This window comes from Diuraphis noxia, unplaced genomic scaffold, assembly GCF_037042655.1.
Source record: "Diuraphis noxia isolate RWA-SAM2 unplaced genomic scaffold, SU_Dnox_SAM2 contig0001, whole genome shotgun sequence".
In the NCBI taxonomy this organism is placed as follows: Eukaryota; Metazoa; Arthropoda; class Insecta; order Hemiptera; family Aphididae; genus Diuraphis; species Diuraphis noxia.
Genome location: NW_028301711.1, coordinates 44,228,760 through 44,251,951, shown reverse-complemented (window position 1 = coordinate 44,251,951; position 23,192 = coordinate 44,228,760). Strand labels below are relative to the sequence as shown.

Sequence of the window (23,192 nt, the reverse complement as noted above, 5' to 3'; positions counted from 1 at the left end):
ATTATAGGTAGTAAACCTAAAGCCAATAAATCCTGTTCAAACATAATAAATATAGGTAATATCCTATATATATATATATATATATATAGGTTATATTTAACATACTAAATGTATACGCTTAATACGATTTACGCGCACAGTCACACAAATGATGCGTTTTGTATTTTCAGAGCATAGTATGGCCACGCTCATTATATTATACGAGAAATAATAATACGATATAACCCTCACGCCTTAACCTATGATAACCATATACCGGACCTTAGTGACGTGGTACAGACGCGCAGGCCGCAGGGTGGATCATTCAATTTTTCAAGGTGTGTTTGATGCATATTTCATTCGGTCGGCTGCGCATTGTTCGCGAGATCGGCGAGGCCAATTGTTTTTAAAAGAAGTAAGAACGTACAGTTGGGTCGAGCACAGCACACACGCGAAACGATGATACCCGGAGACGTTAACAGTTAAGCGGACACTGTATGATGCGGTGAAGCGGCCGCGCGAGGGGGGTCAAAATGTTATTTTTATTATGTACACCACAAAATGGACAATTTTGGTCAGGTAGCTGTTAAAATAGTGAACGGTGCTTATGTGTGTATATTGTCGGTAAAGTCCCCTAGGTCCAATTCAATCTTTGTGTGTGTGTGTGTGTGTGTGTGTGTGTGTGTGTGTGTGTGTGTGTGTGTGTGTGTGTGTGTGTGTGTGTGTGTGTGTGTGTGTGTGTGTGTGTGTGTGTGTGTGTGTGTGTGTGTGTGTGTGTGTGTGTGTGTGTGTGTGTGTGTGTGTGTGTGTGTGTGTGTGTGTGTGTGTGTGTGTGTGTGTGTGTGTGTGTGTGTGTGTGTGTGTGTGTGTGTGTGTGTGTGTGTGTGTGTGTGTGTGTGTGTGTGTGTGTGTGTGTACACCTACCCCTTTGCTTTCCCCACTTTTACAGTAGGCCGTGGACACACGGTATCATTTCTCGTGTACTCAAATAGTTTGTAAGGACCAACGTCCAACCATAATCCTACAATATGAACTGATGCTGATCGAATGACCAGCACCCTCACGCACAACGTGCTTATATATATACCATGTATTATACTTATATTTATTTATGTATGATATATATATATATATATAGTAATTTTGTCCAATAAAGTATTCATAATATTAATACTGTTGTGTGCAAGTGTAGACCATGACGACCTGTAATAACAAATATATTATATATTATATATTTAATCATGTTCAATAGTCTATAGCTATATTAGAGCTATGCACAATATACCATCGTTCACCGTTTGTACAGTCGTTTAGTAATAATAAATAGCTAATACGTATACAAATACAATGAACATATTATGTAGGATGAATGTGTGTGTGTGCGAGCATGTGTGGTTTGCCTAACGACACATATGCGCCCCCCTCCAGTTAGAACAACGGACCTCTCTCTGACTGTCATTAACTGATTTACAGGCTAAACCTCATTAATAGAACGGAATGTTTAACTAAATTGTATCACTTTAAATAATTATACGTGGTTCAGCCGATGGGTCAGCCATTATAAATTAACGGCTGTTTCTCCTTCCCTCTCCACGACTAGCACCCACTTCCACTCTATTTCACTCTACATTTATGTATATGTATTATATTTATATACACTAACACTGAAACACGCATTCAGTTTGTATAGATGTGTGAGTAAGTTTATTCGCCGACCAAAATTTCACCATCAGAGGTCGAGTCGAACACTGTTATACGTGTTCAGACCCTACCTGGCCAGAGCTAATAACGAGTAGAAAATGTCATAGATTGCTAAAAATTTAAAATGTTATACATAAAGTATCAAATGTATACGATTTTCTCACACGCACACATAACTAGATAAGGTACCTATATCGTACTATGTCTGATACATAAAATTGAGTGAATTTTATACCATACAGTGTTGAGTATACAGTTGTCTTTCTTTTTCACTATAACCATTAGGGCATTTTTTCTTTAGGTTGCATGATATTTATCTTGAGAACTATCAGTGCTCAGGCTAGTAAACTTAATTCAAATATAAATTTTAACTAGTCGGTAAAATACTATTATATGTATTATATGAATGGAGTGCAACGATAACCTCCGCGCGTTATTAAGTCAGTATACAGATTTGAAAATACAGACAAATTCGAGCTTGATTTGATATAATTATTGGTTATGCATAGGCGCATTGCATACAGTTTAATAAAACCGTTTTCATTCATTAATCGAACCATTTAAAAATGTAAATATTATTATTATTTATATGGCAAACTGCAATTATTGTCAAGCTTATAATTATCTATTAGCCTAGGCCCTAGAGGTTAATATGACAATAAGAAAATAGATATCTTATTATCTTACATATATAATAATACCTAGAACTAATTTAAGAGGACAAAATTAATATTTGTAAATTTATGATAAAGAAAAACATGATGCGACCTTAAGGGGATTGGAAGCGGTGATTTTCTGTCTTTGTCTAACACACGTGAAACATACAATACACCTGATAAAAATTAAAGTACTTCTAGTTTCTCGATTTAAAATATGTAAAGATTTTTGAATTGGTACACAAGTTTACTTTGCATCGGTCCAATCATATTTTTAATATATTTGATAAAAAAAATTGACAAATTTATAAAATTAAAAATATTTATTCTTATCAAAATATTGCTACAATGGAAAAAGTGCTTCGACCGATGCAAAGTAAACTTGCATATCAATTAACACATCTTTACATATTTTAAATCGAACAACTAGAAGTACCTTAATTTTTGTCAGGCGTATTGTATGTGTGTTAGACAAAGACAGAAAATCACCGCTTCCAATCCCCTTAAATTCCAAAGTTAACAATTAGTTCCTTTTGCTGTATGTTCATTGAGTTTCATGATTATTTAACGAACATAGAGTACAGTTCAAGAGGTGTTTATACTCATAAAATTATGGATGGAAATGAAAATGGATATTATAATATTTATCCATATAAAACAAAAATAATTTCTATAATCACTTCATTTTTAATTACATAAATAAGAAATGTACCAACATATTAATACAACTAAATGGGCATTTAAAGAAATATGTTCTCGATTATTTGTAAATATCTCGAACATAAAGTCACATGCAATACACTTCATCAATACATGCATATCAAAAAATTATAGGTATACTGTATATTATGTAGTTTAGACACTATTAAGTATTGATTAGTAAATGCGTTAGAATAATTCAAAAATTTACGCCATTTTCGTAAATAGCCGAAGACGACTTGATGCCATGGCATTATGTCAAATGATTATTGACAGTGATTATTCGATAAGATATCTATTATACATCTTATAATGTTATGTTAATAAACAGTTTGTGTGTGTATGTGTATTGTAGTATTTGATATTTAATGATTAGTAAAATCAAAACTTCAGTTACATATCATCTACGATATATTAAGTGGTGTGTATTTTTAAGAAACATTTGTCAAATAAACTTCTTAAAATTTGCTATATGTTATGCACTTTTTTTTTTTTTTTTCCGTTTGAACCGTCAGCAGGGGAGGATCTGTGTGAACATTACTACTCCCCTGCTATATTTTATGCACTTGTAAGAAGGAGACAACACATGCGGGTATCACGTCTTCTTATCATTTTTTTATCGAATAAAAAAAAAAAAAAAAAACGTTTTTGAAGTAATCGTTTGTAATAATTATACTTGTACACGAATAAACATTTTTGTTTTAGATTCTCAGCAGACCAAATACTGTATTTATTTTCAATGTATTCTTTTTATTTATTTTTTTTTGCCTGACTTTTTCTAGTAGAAAAAATATAATGTAAAAATAATATTTATATTAAATTCATTTTTCCCTCCAATTATTTTAAAAGTAGTAAGAATAACAAATTTGATTTTTAACCTCCTACAATATTACTAACCAGGTATAATTTTCTATTATTTTTCTATCAGGAATCTTACTCCACGATGATGATTTCAGTATTTTTTCTACTAGGTAAAGTCAGGCAAAAATGAAAAAAAAATGAAAAAAAAAATACATTGAAAATAAATGCAGTCTTCGATCTGTCGAGAATCTAAAACAATAATGTTTATTCATGGATAAATATATTTATTACAAACAATTACTCCATAAACGATTTTTTTTTTATTGGATAAAAAAGTATTGACTATATTACGTGAATATAGCGAAACCTATATATATATATATATATTGTATCTCAAAAATAGGTGAAACAAAACATTAATAAAAAACACCTACTCTGTGAGTATATCATTGTTATTTACTTTACTGTAAAAGTATACTTAATTAATATATTAATTAACTAATGTATTCAGTGTTCATTTAATTTAATTGTATACACCATTTCACTGTTTAAACAACTTAATTCATCTGATAAAAATTATGCTTGAATTAAATATAGCATGGCAACCAATAAAAAAAATAAACGGTACTGAACCAACATTATTTTATTTTTAAAATATCATAAAAATGAATAAAAAACCACCAGAAACTATTCCGATGCTCCCTAAGCGAAACATCAACCCAATATACAAACATGTTAAAAGCCGGTACCTGGATAAAAGTAGGATGGAGAAAAAACAACACGATGAAACGAAAAAATGTGATTTAATGAAAAGTAAAAGAGTAAAATCGTCCCTGTCATTAGAATCGTTCAGTGAGGAGATGAACATTGATCGCTACAAATTGCTTACACTAGCCGATAAGTGTTTCATTGATCAGTTGGAGAACAATTTTCATTCAGAATATACAAACTTCATACTGAATATGGACAACAGACGTCAAATTCAAAATCATACATACATATGTGGTCCATCAATTTTATCAGAACCGAATCTGCTATTAACTATACATGATTTGCTGAAAGTAAGCGAATCGCCGATTGACATGTTACATGCTGTATTCTTGGTCTGCCAATACGAGAAAACTGACACAGATGAATGGTTTGATCCACCAGAGTACAAATGGTTGTGGGTGGCCGAAGCCATTATGATTGCTGCTCTTATGTTGAACAATCGTGCCTGTAACGATGATGGTAGCAACGATAATAGACCAGAATCTGCGGTGTTCTGGTACGCGGCCGGCGTATTTTACGGCAGCAACGGATATACGAAAGATGCTATAGATTACCTAGAGAAGGCACGAACCATTGCCGACGGCCCAAACAGACTAGTATTTCCAACAGTTATGTCTGACTTACACTTCGCAATGGGAGTTGAAGAATATGGGGGGTTTGTTAAAGAGCCATACAGCGTTTGGACACTGGCATGTTTATTCCAAAAACAACTTTTGAGACAAATTGCTATCCATCAAAAGCCTGATAAAGCGCTACGTACATTACAAAATGCTTACAGCCTGCTTGAAGCGTCTAGTGAACCGGACAGTATTCCACAGATGCTAAAGGCAGAAGTACAGTTCGAGTTGGGTCACAAGTACAAATCAGTCGGTTCAACTGAGCACTCAGTAAATGCTTTCTATGAATGCGTCAGATCTTCAGAAAACATACATCATGAAATGCATTTAGAAGCAAAGATTATGGTAGCAGAAATGGATCCCAATCCACCAGAAAACTGGTCTTTACTGGAGTTAAAAGAAGAAGCGAAAAAAAGGTTGAACTTTCGATTGCTTGTCAAAACTATTGTGACGCAAGGAATTAAAGCCAAAAAAAATGCAAGATTTGAAGAAGGTTTTCATCACTTTGCAGTAGCTGAATGGCTGATCAGAAAGACAAGGAAACAAAATGCTGATGCTCTAGATATAGAAATAGCTTTATTTGACATGGCCATCTGTCGAACAGAAAGGATGTTTAAGATGTTTCCCATATCGAACAAAATTGAACCTATGTACCAAGTCAACGAAATCAACCAATGGACAGATCCAGGTGAAAAATATATGCACTGTGAAGCTATAAAAGAAGCCAAGGAATTGTATAATTTGTTTGAAGACACACTCGATGAGTCAGACGATGACATAATGATTTGCAGTAACAGCGAACAGTTTTTGAACGAAGACGAGCAGTTTTCGGTCGAGAATGAACAATTTTTGGACGATGTCGAGCAGCTTTCGCTCGATGGAGACAATCAGCATTCAAACCGAAATGAGCAGTTTTTGAAAAGCGATAAGCATTTTTCGGTCAATTTCTCAAGTCAGTTTAATAACTATAAATTGTAAAATTATATATCTATACCTCTATTTGTTCTGTATCTTCCTTTCTTCGTCAATTAATCATTAAACAAATTTAATTACGTATAGGATGAAGCTCAAAATCTAAGCACAAAAAGCCTTTAAAGGAATATGGTGTCTGCAAGGAAATTTAAGAGCTGAAATAAATTGAATGGAAAATGAAAAGTTAGTATTTTAAACATCAAAATATGCTTGTTAAAATTCTACATTTAAAAGAGTAAAAAACTTTTAAAAATGTGGGCAAATGAGTACCTGTCTGCTGTACAAAATGTGTCCAGTGAGTCACCATAATAGTTGTATAAAATTTGAATTGAATGATGTGGCATTATATACAAAAGAATTTTGAACAAAGACAACCTGTCCTATATCAAGTATATTAATTTATGATACGTTTTTTAATATTATTGATATTAAAGTAATCAATTTAACTACTAAATGTTTATGTTTTGCGATGATTTGGTTTAATTTTCAGCGTAAATACTCCATTTATTTTATTATTTTTAATATTTAATTATTGCATATTTATTTAAACCAAATTGTATTATAATCATTAATTTTAGAGTCAATGCCAGCTTACCATCGAACAAAGTGAATATTATAGATATTAAAAAATATCAAGACGTACCTATAAAAATAGGATTTACGTGAAATGTTTAAATTTCCACGAAAAATATTTCTGAATTTCAAAAAAATATCTGAAATCATTATTCTTCGTATCTAAAATACAAAAATTGAACATATTTAATTAAGATTATTGTTTGGTAAATTTGGTAACCAAAAAATAAAACTGCCTTCATTCAGAATCGCTTTTCATTATTAACAATGAATTATGATTTATGATCGAATTCAAATTTAACACTTCCATTAACATTGACGTAATGGTTTGAATTTTAAATTTGAATATACAATTTTGGTAAAGGCGTTTTTTTAAACTATATATTTTTGAATTTTTATAATTTGGAATCAATCGATTCAGAATGTACATTATTTGAAAACCACTAACCAAGAATCTACATTATCTGGAATTTATTAATATGGAATATTCATAATTTGGAATGTACAAACCTTGAATATTATACAATATTAATGTATTGTCCAAATGTATTGTTTCCAAGTAAAGAATATTCAAAGTTCATAGACTATTAGGATGAAATATTATGTCAGTCCCAGACTAATCGGTTCTATGTAATGTCGATTCCTGATTTGTTGATTCAAATTTATTATCAACCCATATTAATGATGCTTCCAATAAATAAAGATACAAAGATTCTTAGATTCAAATAATTGTATATTCAAAATGATATTATTTAAAGTTTTTACATGCACCCAGAAAATGTTATTTGTATCGATTCAACAATCTGGTTCGCAAGATCGGCTCGGGTAGTAGAAATGGCAAATCGATTACTCCTTAACCGGATATGATTTGGTATAAATATCAATAACCAATTGCTTCAAGTAAACGAAGAAGGTGTGTTACAATATATATATTTATTCATAGTAATATATTTTAATCTCAATAACTTGTAGTTGAATAAGACGTATTAACATTTATTGATATTATGAGGATGTCGCACCCGCATGTGCTGTCTCCGTCTTACACACGTACAACATAGAAAACCAACGAGAGAACACAGATGATATTGCTACCTAAAAGTTTGATAATAGGTGGATTCACTCTAATATCAAAACTGACAATACCCTATTGAAGCTAGTGAACGAACATTTCCTATGTCGTACGTGTGTAAGACGAAGACAACACATGCGGGTGCGACGTCCTCTTATGGTATACCTAGCTGATATACAGTATAAAAGAAAGACCTGGTAAATTAAAAATTGATATAATTGATACGGTATAAAATACTATAAAATACTGAAACGGCTGATAGATGTGAGACATCGACTTTTTTTGTATAGAATAGATAAGGATGGTTTAATTAAAATAAAAAAAAACATGAAATTATCAATAAAAAAATATTTATGTATATTTTAAAAGGGCATTATATGTTTTTCCATGCCACGTCGACAAATGGTTTCATTCGCCGCATTAAATTTTTCACATTAAAATATAATAATTATATAGAAAGTAAATAAATTAAGAATCACTCATCTGAAAATTTCCTAAATAAAAAAATATTTAAAAAAAATAACTCGTTTCAAATTAATTTAATCTAAAAAAAATTATACTTGAAAAATGTTTAAAAAATAGATTTTTATATGTACTTAAATAAATGTTTTCATCATTATTTTTCTAAAAGATAGATTTAAAAATTGGCTATTTTGAATTTCCCCAAAACATTAAGCAATAAAAATCAACAATTTTATATCGTGTCTATAGTGTCACCCAATAATTATCTAATATGAGACAGTGCATTTTAAAATATTGATTAATAAAAAAGTTATTTCATTTTTCAGGTCATTATATTATATTACACCTTATATAATATTTATTATTTAGACAGGAACAAAAAATGAAAACATTTTTTTTTTTATCTTAAATTATATTATAATAACTTAAATTTAGGAAAAAAATTGAGTAAACTTTCAGCCGCTATTGGAGACGATTTAAACCCTTTCCCTTTCAGTTCATACAATTTATTTTACTTGGTGAGGAACGACACAACAATATGTATTCGGCGCACTAAAATTAACTTTAAAAAGTTGAATTTTGATTAATTAAATATTTACGTGTTTTGGTTATTATAAAGTTACGCGGCAGACAATGTTTAACAAAATCCTTATAATTAAGACGTGTTGAGTTGACCTCTATAAGCCAATGAATTATCTCTGTTTGTTGACTTTCGTGCAAAATCACGAACACCCACAATGATTTACGCGATGTTAAAACCCTTTGTAAACTTTGCCACGCCGTGTACATTGACCAGTTTTACGAGACTCCTTAATTAAGTTTCCTGTTAAAGTGTCCTTATAAGTTTGTTTCATACTCTGTGTAATTAATATTCGTCCAATTATATTTAGTTTTCGATGTACTGTGAGTACGGTATTATAAGTATGAAAAAATAAATTACTGTGAAAATTTGAACGTACCTATAGATATAATGCATAACTTCTAGCGATGAATTTTTTGAACAACAATCTCTATTTTATATTGATAGTTCATTTTATTTTATATCGTAGGTACACAAAATTATTGATAATAATATAAAAATAAATTGTATTGGTTTCATCGTACCTATGTTTTGCTCAATGAATACTTCATCCAGTTGCACAGCTATAGGATGTGGGGACCAGTCCGTATAAAAAATTCTTTGGGATATTATGATAATCTAAAATAAAATATGAATAAATAAATATATCAATTAATATTACAATTTTTTAGTAGCGCTTAATATACAATCTTAAATTATATAATCTTTCTACTAGCTATTATAGTATTATACCCACTAAACTACTAAACATGTTCTTAATTTACTTAGAAAGTTAGAAAAACATTTTATGAGTTATGATAGAATAATTCACAGTTACTAAGTTATTATAGATTAATTTTTAGGGCTCTATAAAATAATTAATTTGTATGTTAATTTTAATCTATTTGTTTTGATAAAAGTACTTTTATCTTTAAATTTTCCATTTATTTTAATTTATATTGTGTTTTTATTTTTTTAATAAAAAAAGAATACCTTCTTATTAGTCATTGACCATAATTGCATAGGTAATCATAAGAATTTAATCAACTGATGAATTATGAAATATTTGACTTAATACTACAAGTTTAATAATGTAGAATACTAATTTCTAACTATATACAATACATACCCACACAAAAATAATTTTGTGAAAATATAGTATTGTAATAATAGTGCTGTTTTCGCGGATTTTCGATTTTAAAATGTAAGAATGTGTTTTTGTAAATTAATTGAATTTTTATTTCTTATTTTTAATCAAAACATGTTTCCATTTTCAAAACAAAAATATATGTCTTGGAAATATTATCAAATATTTGTATTTACTTACACCCATATCCTGTAGGTATTACCTATTAGATATAGAGCTTTAAAGAGATTATCGTAACTTTGGTTTTTATTTTCCAGACAATAATAATTAAGTTCCGCCTTTAATAGTTATATATTATATTATAACGAAATGGACAAGCGTTTTCTTGGTGTTCCAATTACTTTTTCGCACGAACTACAGCACGTGATCCCAAGAGAAAAGACTACGGTAGACCACTGATGCCATTTTTTTTATCTACGAGACTATTCCATACGTGGACAGTTTGTCCGACAATGTTGTTTATGATATATTTTATAAGGGTTTACCGCGACAATATTGCCCAGTGGAGTTGAGAAACGAATGTGCGAGGATAAATTTCCAAATAAAAGGCACAGGTATACGTTGCGCGTAATTCAAAAACAGATGAAATAAGTAAGAATAAAATAAATAAAAATATATAGCAGGTCTATAAGTCTGACGTGAGATATTTAAAGAGTTTTGCGTTATTTAAAAAGTTTATTCATTTCATATACAAGACGTCAGGACATATTATATTATACAGGATATTTGCACTATAAATTGCAGCACACATACACACACACATATTTATTTAACCTGCAATATTGTACGCCTGGCGATAATACCGGTCAAAATCTTTTTTACGGAACAAAATACTTATTTAAAGTCGAGAAACGTGCAAATATAAAGGATAAAGTAAGAAACAAATAGAATAGGAAAAATAAATCTCTGCAGTCAACGTGATGTTTTTAGATCAAGCTAACATTTTTGGTGAATGGGTAATATATTGTACGAATGAGGCCATGAGGGTCAGAAATTTAAGGGGAATAATGTTATGTAAAATTGTAAATGAACTGTTATTTATTGGTTTAGGCTATTGTTTCGTATCGAAGCGTTTAGTATCACTAAATAGTTATTTAACTTAAAAAATAAATTATAAAAGATTCAAATTTAATAGAAAATTTAAACCATTAATACATTTTTTTATATATAGTATATTACACATTTTTTAAATACAACTTTTCATCCATTGTTGGCAGTTTAATATACTTTTTAACACAATTTATTGTTTTTATAAACTCTTTATAATAGCGAACTAGTAATTTGTATGTAACATGTAATATGTATAATATATAATTTACCTTTATCAACTTATAATAATAATATTTTAATATAGCATATATGTATTACAGTAGTCTTGTAAAGTATGTTTGAATTTCAAATATAAGTATTTAAGTTATTCTGAATAATTATATGGTTTTAACATGAAAATTGTATATTCTAATAAATTTTTCAGAAAAAAGAAATGTATATTGTAAATTGTAAGCTCATAAGTTAAAATTAAATTAAGGAAACTATAAGTCATAAATATATAAATAATATTATTTAATTTTTTATGGTCTAATTTTTTTTCTATGAAACATGATTTTAACAAAATTACAAAATAAATTCAATTTAAAAATAACCAAAACACATTATATAACACGTTTTACTTATTGTCAAAAATAATCTCATTTCAAGTGAAAATACAAACATAATACAATAGGCAGTTATCAAATATCAATATTATATATGATATACCTTACATAATGCATAAAAAAAAGTAACTTAATCCGCTTTCTTATGCAGAGATTTAGAAGACTGAAAATGTTAACATGTAACTCAATGTTAAAATGTTAACATGTAATTATTTTAAGATTTTCAAAAACAATATTTCACTTTCTATTATTTAAACGATATTTTATAGTTTATACAACATTTTAAACTAAATTTGCTAAAAGTTGTATAACTCTCCGTCTCAGAAACTTAAGCTTCACTTAAAGAAGCTTCTAAAAAAATCAAATCACAAATCTACATTAATACATATCATAGGTATGTAATTCTTTAAATTTTATACAATAATAATAATATTATTATTAGCTATATTGTAAACATTAATTTCTTATTTTTACCTCCAAAAGTACAAACTAATTCAAAAATTCTACTATAGAGACTAAACTCTTGAGGATAACAAGAAATTCGTCTGCTCCAACATTTAATGACACATAAAAAAATAAATAATAAACTCGCTGTTAAACTAATATGCTATAAATAATTTATCTCTATGCTAAGAAAACGCATGCGAAGAAAATATTTATGTGATAAACGTTTGAAATAAATGGCCACTCCCTTGTCTTCACTATAGATCCCATGTCTTCTTTGTTATATAAAAATATATATTTCGCTGCCTATAAAGTATAAGTTATAATACCTATACGAATACGACTATACTATGCAAGTTCAATATATAATACAATATATGCATATAGATACTCGTTATCGTAAACACTCATCCTTGTACTGCAGTTATACTTATAGCCGAGGCATGGTAAAATAATTTTTTTCCGTAGATCTGTATAAGAACAGACAACATAAATTGCACATTTTTTTTTTAAACTTATATAAGTTGAATATTTATATTGTTTATAAATCGATTTTTTTTTCCGACAAAATGGCATGCGGTTATGAACCGATGGGAAGAAATATAGATTGGAAGGAGAATTTGGATGGATTATAATATATTATGTATGAATATATTCATTTCTTAACAATTTATGAATAATATTTTGAATTATGTTTTAATATAAAATTATCCATTTTGGATTTAGTTTCAAAACTGAGAATATTATGCATAAGTATAATTTATTTTTTATTAATGATAACTGCCTAAGTGACTTGGACCATAGGCTAATATATATATATATGTATAATTATTTACATGCATCATAATAAAACAGTACTAAGTGTTAGTAGGTAGTTAGGTACTACCATGTTGTTAATAATTATTTATACCATCAATAAATTTCTAACACAATATTTATTTTAAAAAACTGTACTCAACAATTCAAATAGTAAGGATAATCAGTTATCAAATAAGGTGTTATTTTACTGCTAAATCAGTTATTGTTATGAATTGTAATTAATATATGTTTATTTTAATAGGATTTTACATTTAATGATTTATAACTTAATTGATTTTATTAAAATTCAAAACAAATTGCACTTTATAAGTTATAAAAAACATAAACATTAAACACCTATCATGATATCATAATTGGTTGTGCTGCATTTTAAACAGTGCATTAGATACCTACTCCTACAGATAGTAGGTATATGATGAAAACGTCGGAAGTCTTTTCGGATGTACTCATATTGAAAAATAATAAGATCCCTATCGTTCTGGTTTCCAGTGCCCCTCTTAAACTATATAGGTCGGACGAAAACGCTTTTGAAGTGCTAGTCGTCGATATCAACGCCGATGGACACGTGTAAAATATCTATCTATGTATAATATTATAATATGAGTCGAGACGAACAGTGCGGCGATCGCGCTGCACAGGCCTTTTGAAAATTTAATTAACTGCGATGGCGACTGCGGCAGTCGAGGCCTCGGAGGAATATTATAGAGCGACAACAGCAATGGACACCGGTCATCTGGTGTGTGCATATTAAATTATATATATTCATAACATGTAGGCAATACGTTTATACATTGTGGTATAATTACTATGATGGTGCCTATATAGACTATAGTTGTCGACTTCGACACTGTAATAAAATGATATCGTACAACGATAGTATTACAATATTATATTGTATTTATGATATAGTTTCGGTCTCTCTCTTTCGGTCGGTTATTATCTCTGTTGTCGCAGCCTTTTGGGTCTGTTTGTTTAAAGGCCGCGAAAACTTCACGACGAGGACTGATATTATAATATTATACTCGAAAGGTATATTATAAATAAATTCGTTTCAGACGACGGCGACGACGACCACGACCATCGACCACAAAATTCCCGGTCGCGTGGTGGACAGCTATTAATTTTCGATTAGCGTAATGCGCTTTGGGAATGGAGCTGTCCGCCGCCGTTTGTCCGTCGGGTTTCCGGCGGCGGAGTCGGCAAATAATAATAATAATAATAATAATAATAATGCGATTACAAACGACGATTACGATAAATTCACCATCGCAGCCACACAGACGCGGTCCAAGACCGTCTTCTGACCATATACCAGTGACGACCGCCTATGCATTTATATATATATTAATATCAATATAATAATAATGTAGTGCAGTCTTGTCCCCGAGAAATTCGACCGAATATTTACATAATATTTATGTGTAGGTTAGATAGGCGCCGAACAGGACGAGAGGAGAAGTGCGGTACGTATAGGTCCCGGCGTACCCGATGGCTTAGTGAAAATCGCCTAATCATTGCCCGCGGAGATTTGCCGAAGACGACGACTTATTGTTGTCGTATTATGCGTGGTGTGGGTACCTATAGAATTATGTAAAACATAAATTTGCTTGCCTGCTTAACATTGTGTCGCGATTCAAATGTAGAGTTTATTACTGTGCAATGGTTAGTGAAAAATGGAACTCATCACGTGTTCACCAATTTACTTAATAGTCCCGGAGGTAAAATTATGTTACAAAAAATTAAAACGTAATAACCAAAAAAGGTTATATAATTTTTAATCGAATTGAATTTTGTAGGTAGATAACAAATCATTGTGCATTTTAATACGATATACACATTCACTAATTAAAATTCTAAAAGCAAACGAAATTGTTGTTTGAATACCATGATTTATAATCAAATTAAATTGTTTATTTAATAGTAATACTAAAATAATAATAATAAAAATGAATAGGCATTACACTATATTATTATATCTCAAGGGTGATACCCATTTGGATAGCCCCGTTTCTCTCATTTCTTCGTAACTGCCTTGGCGACCAGGACCCAGGGCCGGATTAAGCCATCCGTAGGCCCTAGGCACTAAAAAAATTGAATTATATAACATAGGCACTTTTGAATACTATTTTTTCTCTTGTAAACCATTTGATTATATCTACATTAAGATATCTAATGTTTGGGAGAGGTAGTGTTGAATCTCAGTATTTTAAGCCGTTAAAAAAAAATTATTTATACAACATGAAAATCAAATATTAACATTTATAATTATAACTTTATCTGATTAGTTGAAGTAGTGTCACTGGGCACCCTCTTCACTCACGTCATCAAGCCTTGTAAAAAAAAAAACCATCAAAATTACTTATTGTATTTATATTTACAGATTGTATAGTTTCTTTTCTAATAAAAAAAAAAAAAAACTTTATCTGATAACAATTTTAACACATCTAAAAATATATTTTATTTCACTCAAAATATATTATTTAAAATTAAATTTCCAGAAACCATATAAACAACTTATTTTATACCATTTTGCATTTTCTTCCTCGTATTTAAGTATAAAACAAAAGATAATTGTAACAACTTAAAAATAACAATATTATGTAGAATATTTCTTAATATAAATTTATAGTTACAAAACTTTTTTACGATATTTTTTGTTTGCAAATGATTCTATAACTTTTTCAGTATCTATTTCTTGGAGCAATTCGTGTTCAATTGCAAGTACCGATAATGATGATAATTTATCTTGCCCAATAGTTGACCACTGCCAGTTCTTAACCTTCTTTAACATTGAAAATGATCTTTCACCTTCGCACGAAGTCCCAAAAATTGATAAATAGATTCTAAAAGCAATGTTTACATTTGGAAAACTGTTTACCATTTTGGTATTTATTTGTTTAATTAGCATTTCATTCACAGACATTCCAGTTTCTCAAAATCTCTTAAAAATCAAAAACTCATTAACAAATGAAGATTCCAAATCGGTTTTATAGTAAAATGTTGGTTAAATATTATTATACAAAATGTTTTATTTTTTGTGCTAACATCTACAGATAGTAATTAACTTAAAATAATAATAAAAAAAAAATATTACAGAAAAATCGTAGCCACTCACTTCATTTTCGTAGGCCCCTAAAATGTTCGTAGGCCCTAGGCACAGTGCCTATAGTGCCTATGCCCTAATACGGCCCTTCTAGGACCATTGACTACAATAAATTTAATATAATTATTAGATTATGGAATAAATCGATACAATATAAGTTGAAACATTTAACTATAAAGTGATAGAAAATGAATACATGTAAAATTAATAGTAGTGGTGTATTTATGGAAGGAAGGGGTGTTGAAGACTGGACCCCCACCCCAGAATTTCTCAAAAAAAATTCTTAAATATTTGCAGACACCGATTTATGTAGGCACGTGTTGACATGTTTTTTTCTGAGCAAAATATTTATATAAAATATAGTTTAAAATTCAATAACGGACACGGTGGAATGCTGAAAAACTCGCCGCCACGTCTATTAAACTTTTCCTAGAATTGTATGTATTACCGCTGTATAAAATATCCGTATAAAATAAACATCAATAATTATCAAAACAGTCGAAACATTTTTTTTCAAGAAATTGACGACGCACATCACCATTCTCCAATAATCTATTTCTATAGATAGCTATAATTATAATCTCTTTAGATTTATGTTTTCTCTTTTCTAGAATAGACTTAGCGGATTGTCCATTTATAGAAAAGATTCCCTCTTACCACGAGGAAATTTGTGAAAAAGAAGACGATTAGATTTTGTACTTTTTACTAACTCAGAAACCATTCATTAGAATTTTGATTTAGACACATCAAAATTTTCAAAAAAATGATCTACTGATTAATTTGGAGTAAAAAATGGAGTTCTCATCCGATAAATAGAAGTTGGTATCGCCACAGTGTACAACAAATATCAGAAACTCAAAAATACGGTCTTTAACTCTACTTCAAAATTCTAAAAATCAGATTGTTTTTGAAAAGTTATTTTATATTATTTATTATAACTTAAGGATCATAAGTTCATGGACCATAATATATGATCATTGGCTTGTATATCATTGGGTATACTACACACCTATACCTACGATAAATCGAAAATTTTAGTTATAAATATTAATACTTCAACATTTTATAATATTAGTAAAAATTGTACGAGTAAATATTTGTAAATATCAAAAAATGTTCATAAACAACGACTACTTAATAAAAAAATGTACATCAATCATTATCACCAAGTAAATTACTAAGTATTATATGCAGAAGGAGAGGCGATGTATGATTCCTCTTTCAGTGCCGAGTTTCACAGGAAACAAGAAATCCCTATCCCGTCCCTTGTGACTGCAGCAAGTAGGTTATATTATATACCTCTATGATAATGGGTATATTATAATAGGTAGGTACTATAAAGTGGCAGGCGACAGCCGCGGTCATTGTAACTGTGTGAGGAAATTATAGAAGTCACTCAAATTTACTACAGGTCAGTGTCAGCGGCGTGTATAATAATAAAACAATCATTCATGCAGGGCTCTCTATATATACACTCTATTACTTTGCATACCCTCCATACTCGTACCAACATATATCTATTTATTATTATACATAATATCACACTGATAAGTAAATGCGATGTACGAACTATAACAAAAACCATTTAAATGAATACTAAAGCAAGTATTTTAAAATATACAAACATTTTAGTAATCGGGGCGATTTTGTTATAACAGCAAACATTCATCAACTTCTGAAAATAGGCAAGATAGCCATCATTGAAAATTTGTAATACAATAGATTGAAAAATTTACGATGCAAACATGTAATTTATTACAAATTTACATTAGTATATAGGTAAGTAAATATATTTTTGTTATTAACTTTTATCGTTCTACTTATAGAATCAAAACCATTAGCAATAATGTTAATGATTTTCGAAATAATAATAAGTGTTTACATAGGTATACCGTACCAAAATACTGTCAAAATAATCGCTGTGTATGCTGTTTTGTTTAAATGTATGCTCCCAAGATAAGGTCCCTGGGTATAGGTTGTATTTTAATATAATGTAAACCACGAATTACGAAATATAATATATAAATTATTTATTAAATTTAAAAATTAAAACCATTTCATATTTTACATGACTTGAGTAAATGACTAGCTGAATTCGGTGAATCTAAGTCGCTTATATATTAATACATTTTATTAATCATAAATCAAAGCTTTTGAAAATGTCAAATTGCATATGACTGGAAAATGAATAAAACAGTTTTAATTTTTTTTTTTTTTTTTTTCAATTATTCATCAGGCTAACAAACATTTTTTTGTTTCCGCATTCGGTATGTTTCACAAGCTAAAACTCCCGGGAACTTCAATTAAAAGTTTAAATCACGCCCTTGATATCTGCATAGCTTAGTCGACCCCGTGACAAGTTAATGAACTTTTAACAGCAAAATATCACTTGAAAAAGTTATGGTGTATTAAAATGACTTTTCCTTTAATTTAGATTTTAAAACGATTATTGTAATCGTATAAAAATAAGAATAATTCAACTATATTGTTAAGGTACTAAGTACTACTAACTAAATACAATTTTCAATTTTGTTTATTAAAAACAAGAATATAACTAAATAATTGTATTTTATAGGTTCATACAAGTTGTTACAGTTCGACTCAGTCATATAATATACTTAGTTAAAAATAGTCTATTTTTGTTTTTATTATTTTTGTTTTTGGTGGTGTTGTTATTTATACAGACATTATGCATATGCGTGCAATTTTCATTAAATGTCAGACTTTAAAGACTGATTAATTTCTGTCACACAAGTATACGATATAAGTATGTAGGGATATACCTATATCATAGATCAAGATATTTATTTTTTCATATGAAAGTGACTTATGCAAGAAATCAATTTTAGGCTCAATAAAAGGGTTATAGCAATTCTGAGTATATATAAAAAAAATATTTACATTACAGTAGGATTTAAACGTTATTCAAAATTCGTGAGGCTAAGACAAATGATAAAAGATAAATGTACACATTTTAAAAGAAGCTAAAATTATTATAGTCAGTAGTCACATGCAGGAGTCAAGATGAGATTAAAGTTTTCTACAATATACAGTATAAAAATAATTATAAATTGAATAATAATACAAATACTAAAAATACTATAAATAGGTACACTGTATGCCAGTATACCAATTAGTTGATCGTAATGCACAAAAACAAAATCAAATTCAATTTAAATTATACAATTTCATAATTTATAGAACAAATACCTCGTTAATTTTATTAACTGAAATTTCTATAAACTTATTCAATGTATCTTCAGTCAATTTTGAAATTGGAAGGAAATTTCTAAAAAATGTCTAGAAAATTGTTTAAAGTTAAGAATATTATTTAAGACCTCATAGGCTTTTTACTATATTTTAATTTTGAAGCGAGTTATAAGTATTTTAAGATGTGCAAAAAATTCACTATTTTATAATACTTATCTCGCTTTAAAATTAAAATATAGTTAAAAGCCCATGATGTCGTCTAAATAATATTCTTACCTTTAAATTTTATAAGAGATCAATCCACTCGGATTTTTAAACGAACGGAGCTAAACGTGATCTACTAAACGCGTAAAATATGCCATGTTATGCACTTATACGACGGAGACAACACATCACGCGGGTATCACGTCCTCTTAAGAAAAATAAATAAAATCACTCTCCACCCCCCCCCCCCCCCCCCCGATCACAAGTTCAGGATTATATTTATCGCTCGGGACGTTGGGGTTTTGAGTAGCTATTTATATGCGGATAAACGCTTATACATATTATAATTCTGGTGAATTCATCATTATTATTCTGTAATTTGAATGTTTGCTACAAGTATTTGGGTGTATTTATATTTTCTCCGAAATTATGACGTTTACGATATCTATTATTTGTGATAATAATAGCGTTCGGCCGTTCGAAGAACGTACGTTATAGAGAATTAGTGCAGCGATTGAGCGATAAACTGACATTAAATTTTGACACTAGTTGACAGTCATTTTTCACTTTTCAGCTGTCGCGCACGTTGAACGTATAAATTGTAAATTGTAAATCTTGTTGTACAAATTAGTTACCAATTACCATTTACGAGTTTATTCACAAATATTCTTTTAACCTAAGGACTAAGATTGTCATTCAATTTGAATCAAATTTGAAAAGTATTTAAAACTCGGGTTAGTAAAATTTATAATAACAATTTTAATTTGATTTGCTTTTTAATTTACAAAGTGTTTATCCATATTATTTGACTCATAATAATATTTAGTTAATTTTAATTTTAGTCTAAGTAAATTATTTTGTATTTATCCTGCTTAATAATGCCTATTTACTAAGGCCCGGATTGAGGGATATTATGCATTTGCTTGTTTTTTTTTTTTTTTAACAGTCCAAAATAAATAGCTAGATAAGCTACATATTTTAATCTTAGATTAATGTGTTGGCATACTACCAAATTAAATGTTGCTTATTTGATATTATGTATATTTGGACTGTTATACATTTTTATGCATATTTTATCATTTTTCTAAAATATTATGCACTATTCCCGAAAAAAAAATAGTAGTATTACTTAATGCTAAGTTTTAATGCACTTCATGCTTTATTGTTCTGTAATAATGACATTTATCCTAATAAATACAAATTGCTTCAAATACTTGCCACATTACCAGTTTCAAAATTATCTTATTAACGTATTTAAGCGAATCTTAACAGAATCAAAAAGTATTTATGGAACCCTATTGTAGAAGTATGTAATTAAGAAAATCATAATTCATGTTTTACAATATTAAATGTGATTTGCTAATAAAATATTTCAAAAAAGATTGAAAGTGGGTGAGTGGGTCATAGGTGGTTGGATGGTTGTAGAAGTGTGTAGAATTTTATTGTGATGTAGAAAAATAATTCATATAATAAGAAATCAAATATAAATATTCCTGAATATCAAAAAGCGATGCGAATACGCAATTTAGTTAGGTATCTCTGAGTGAGGTGGGTATTAATGTTTGTACTTTGCCCTACCTGTAAAAATTGAGTTTGACACCACTGTGACGTTTATTCATAAAGATTTGAAATAAATGGATGACGAAGTTTTGGACGAATTAATAATAAAAAAAAAGAAAAAACGTAAAATGGATATATTGTACTGTAAATAAGATGAAATATTAAGTTTTTTCGTTTGAATGGGAATTAAATTTTATTTAGTAATTACTAATGGATTAAACTTTGCTTTTCTGTATATTTTATAATTAAAAGATAATGTTAAAATACCCCCCCCCCCCCAAGAAAAAAATCAAAAAACCACCACTGATTGTACTGCACCACTACATGTAATAGGTACATTAAATATCAAATAACGAGACACACCTATTAGGCCGAAGGACAGAATATCAGGGTAGTTCCTACCTAAAAATATGATTTATAAACTTACAATAGAATATATATAAAATTATATAGTTAATAACAATGTTATATAACAATGTCATATATCTAACACTAGAACTAAGATTTTAGACAATAAAGCTATATTACATCTATAGCCAATACATATTATATGATTATATAGTGTAAAAAATATTTATTTTTTATAAGAATAGTAAGTACCTAGGTACCCACTAGAAATACTATACAATATATACATATATAAGCCTCGAGATCTATGGCCATTGGCATATACAAGGAATTTAAGATTAACAATTTTTGCAGAGGATACAGTATTTACATATTTACATAAACGAGAACAGATTAACTATTTATAAGATTAGTTTTTATTAAAAAGCTCATCATGTAACTTATGGTATCTGTTTCATAAAAACGGCATTCGGATACAATGTGTTTGATATTATTATTAGAGATGTGTACCGCAACTGGCGCATATGGGTGGGAATATAATAAATTGCGTATAACAAACGAATTTGTATTTAAAATTATGTGTGTCCCTATTTAACAAATAAATCAAATCATAATATTATATGTATATTCGTTAATATTTTGTTTTATGAATATCGTAAATTACATTATTACAATATAATAATTGATATTCATCATCACTATTTACTTACACTCGCTGATTCAGTGCGGTAAGCAATGATATGATAAAATACCAATTGCAGGTATAGGTATAACCTACTAATATATATATACCTAATATATTAGCATAAATAATCATTACCTATCTGTGTCATGTAAGTCAATGTCATCATCCATATACCGGTTTCTGAGGGACTTGGAGCCTATATACACTATAATTACATACCTACAAAAAAAACATCAGAGAAAGGGTGAACAAACCCCTTCACTGTCCCCTTGGATATCTCTGCATAATAGCAGTGGTATTATATATATTATTGTAGTCGACAACTGCAGTATAATTGGGTAAAACGCGAATCGATTTGAATAAAATAATATGTACGTGACTCAATGCGCGTGACTTAGCCACCTACATTTGACGTATTGGTATATCCGTGATGAAACCAATACTTTTATTTTATTTAAATTCGTACAAAACCGTTTGTCATGTATAATAATATACAGGCATTGGTTATGTCTGATAACATCGACATGGAACGTCATACAATATAAAGTCCATTTAAAATATTATGTAGAATGAGTTTAGTGTCAGCTGTAAATACAGTGCAGTGTATATAGATAAATATGTATTGTGTCTACAACAGTGTGTACGATTCAGGAATGGACCCACCGAGAGGTGGGCTACATATTTTGAAAAAAAGAACCAAATACTTCTGACAGTGAAAATACTACTTTAGTGCATAAATGATGCAAATATTTAAATTTTACTAAATACGCACAGTCGTATTATATATTTATATCGAACCCGTTATTGTGTGTAGATTGATAAAATTCTGTAAACCTTATAACACAAATAATTACCAAAGGCCCCCGGAGCAGTTATTATTAAAAACAATAATACATTTTTGCAAAAAATTTAGGTATGTATTTATATTATTATACATATTTTTATCGTTATCTTTTTTCAAGGTTTTCTATCTTTAAAATGACAAGATGCATTTTTAATTTAATATTATTAATTGGACTTGGGAGCATCTCGATTTATAAAAATCAAACTTCCATGAGACAATTACTCTGTAACTTTGCTTTTTTTATACATCAAAGTAATTTCTCCAAAAATATTTTGCTCCGGAAAAAAGAATTTATTGCCCCCCTCTTTTTAAAA

The 23,192-nt window shown here is 29.1% G+C and overlaps 1 protein-coding gene across 1 annotated transcript; it reads left to right on the top strand.

The window, feature by feature from the left end:
• The first annotated feature begins 4,501 nt into the window (after positions 1–4,501).
• Positions 4,502–6,202, top strand: LOC107169877 (uncharacterized). Its single transcript, XM_015519812.2, has one exon. It carries the CDS (start codon positions 4,502–4,504, stop codon positions 6,200–6,202), a length of 1,701 nt encoding a protein of 566 aa, XP_015375298.2.
• Positions 6,203–23,192: the final 16,990 nt, after the last annotated feature.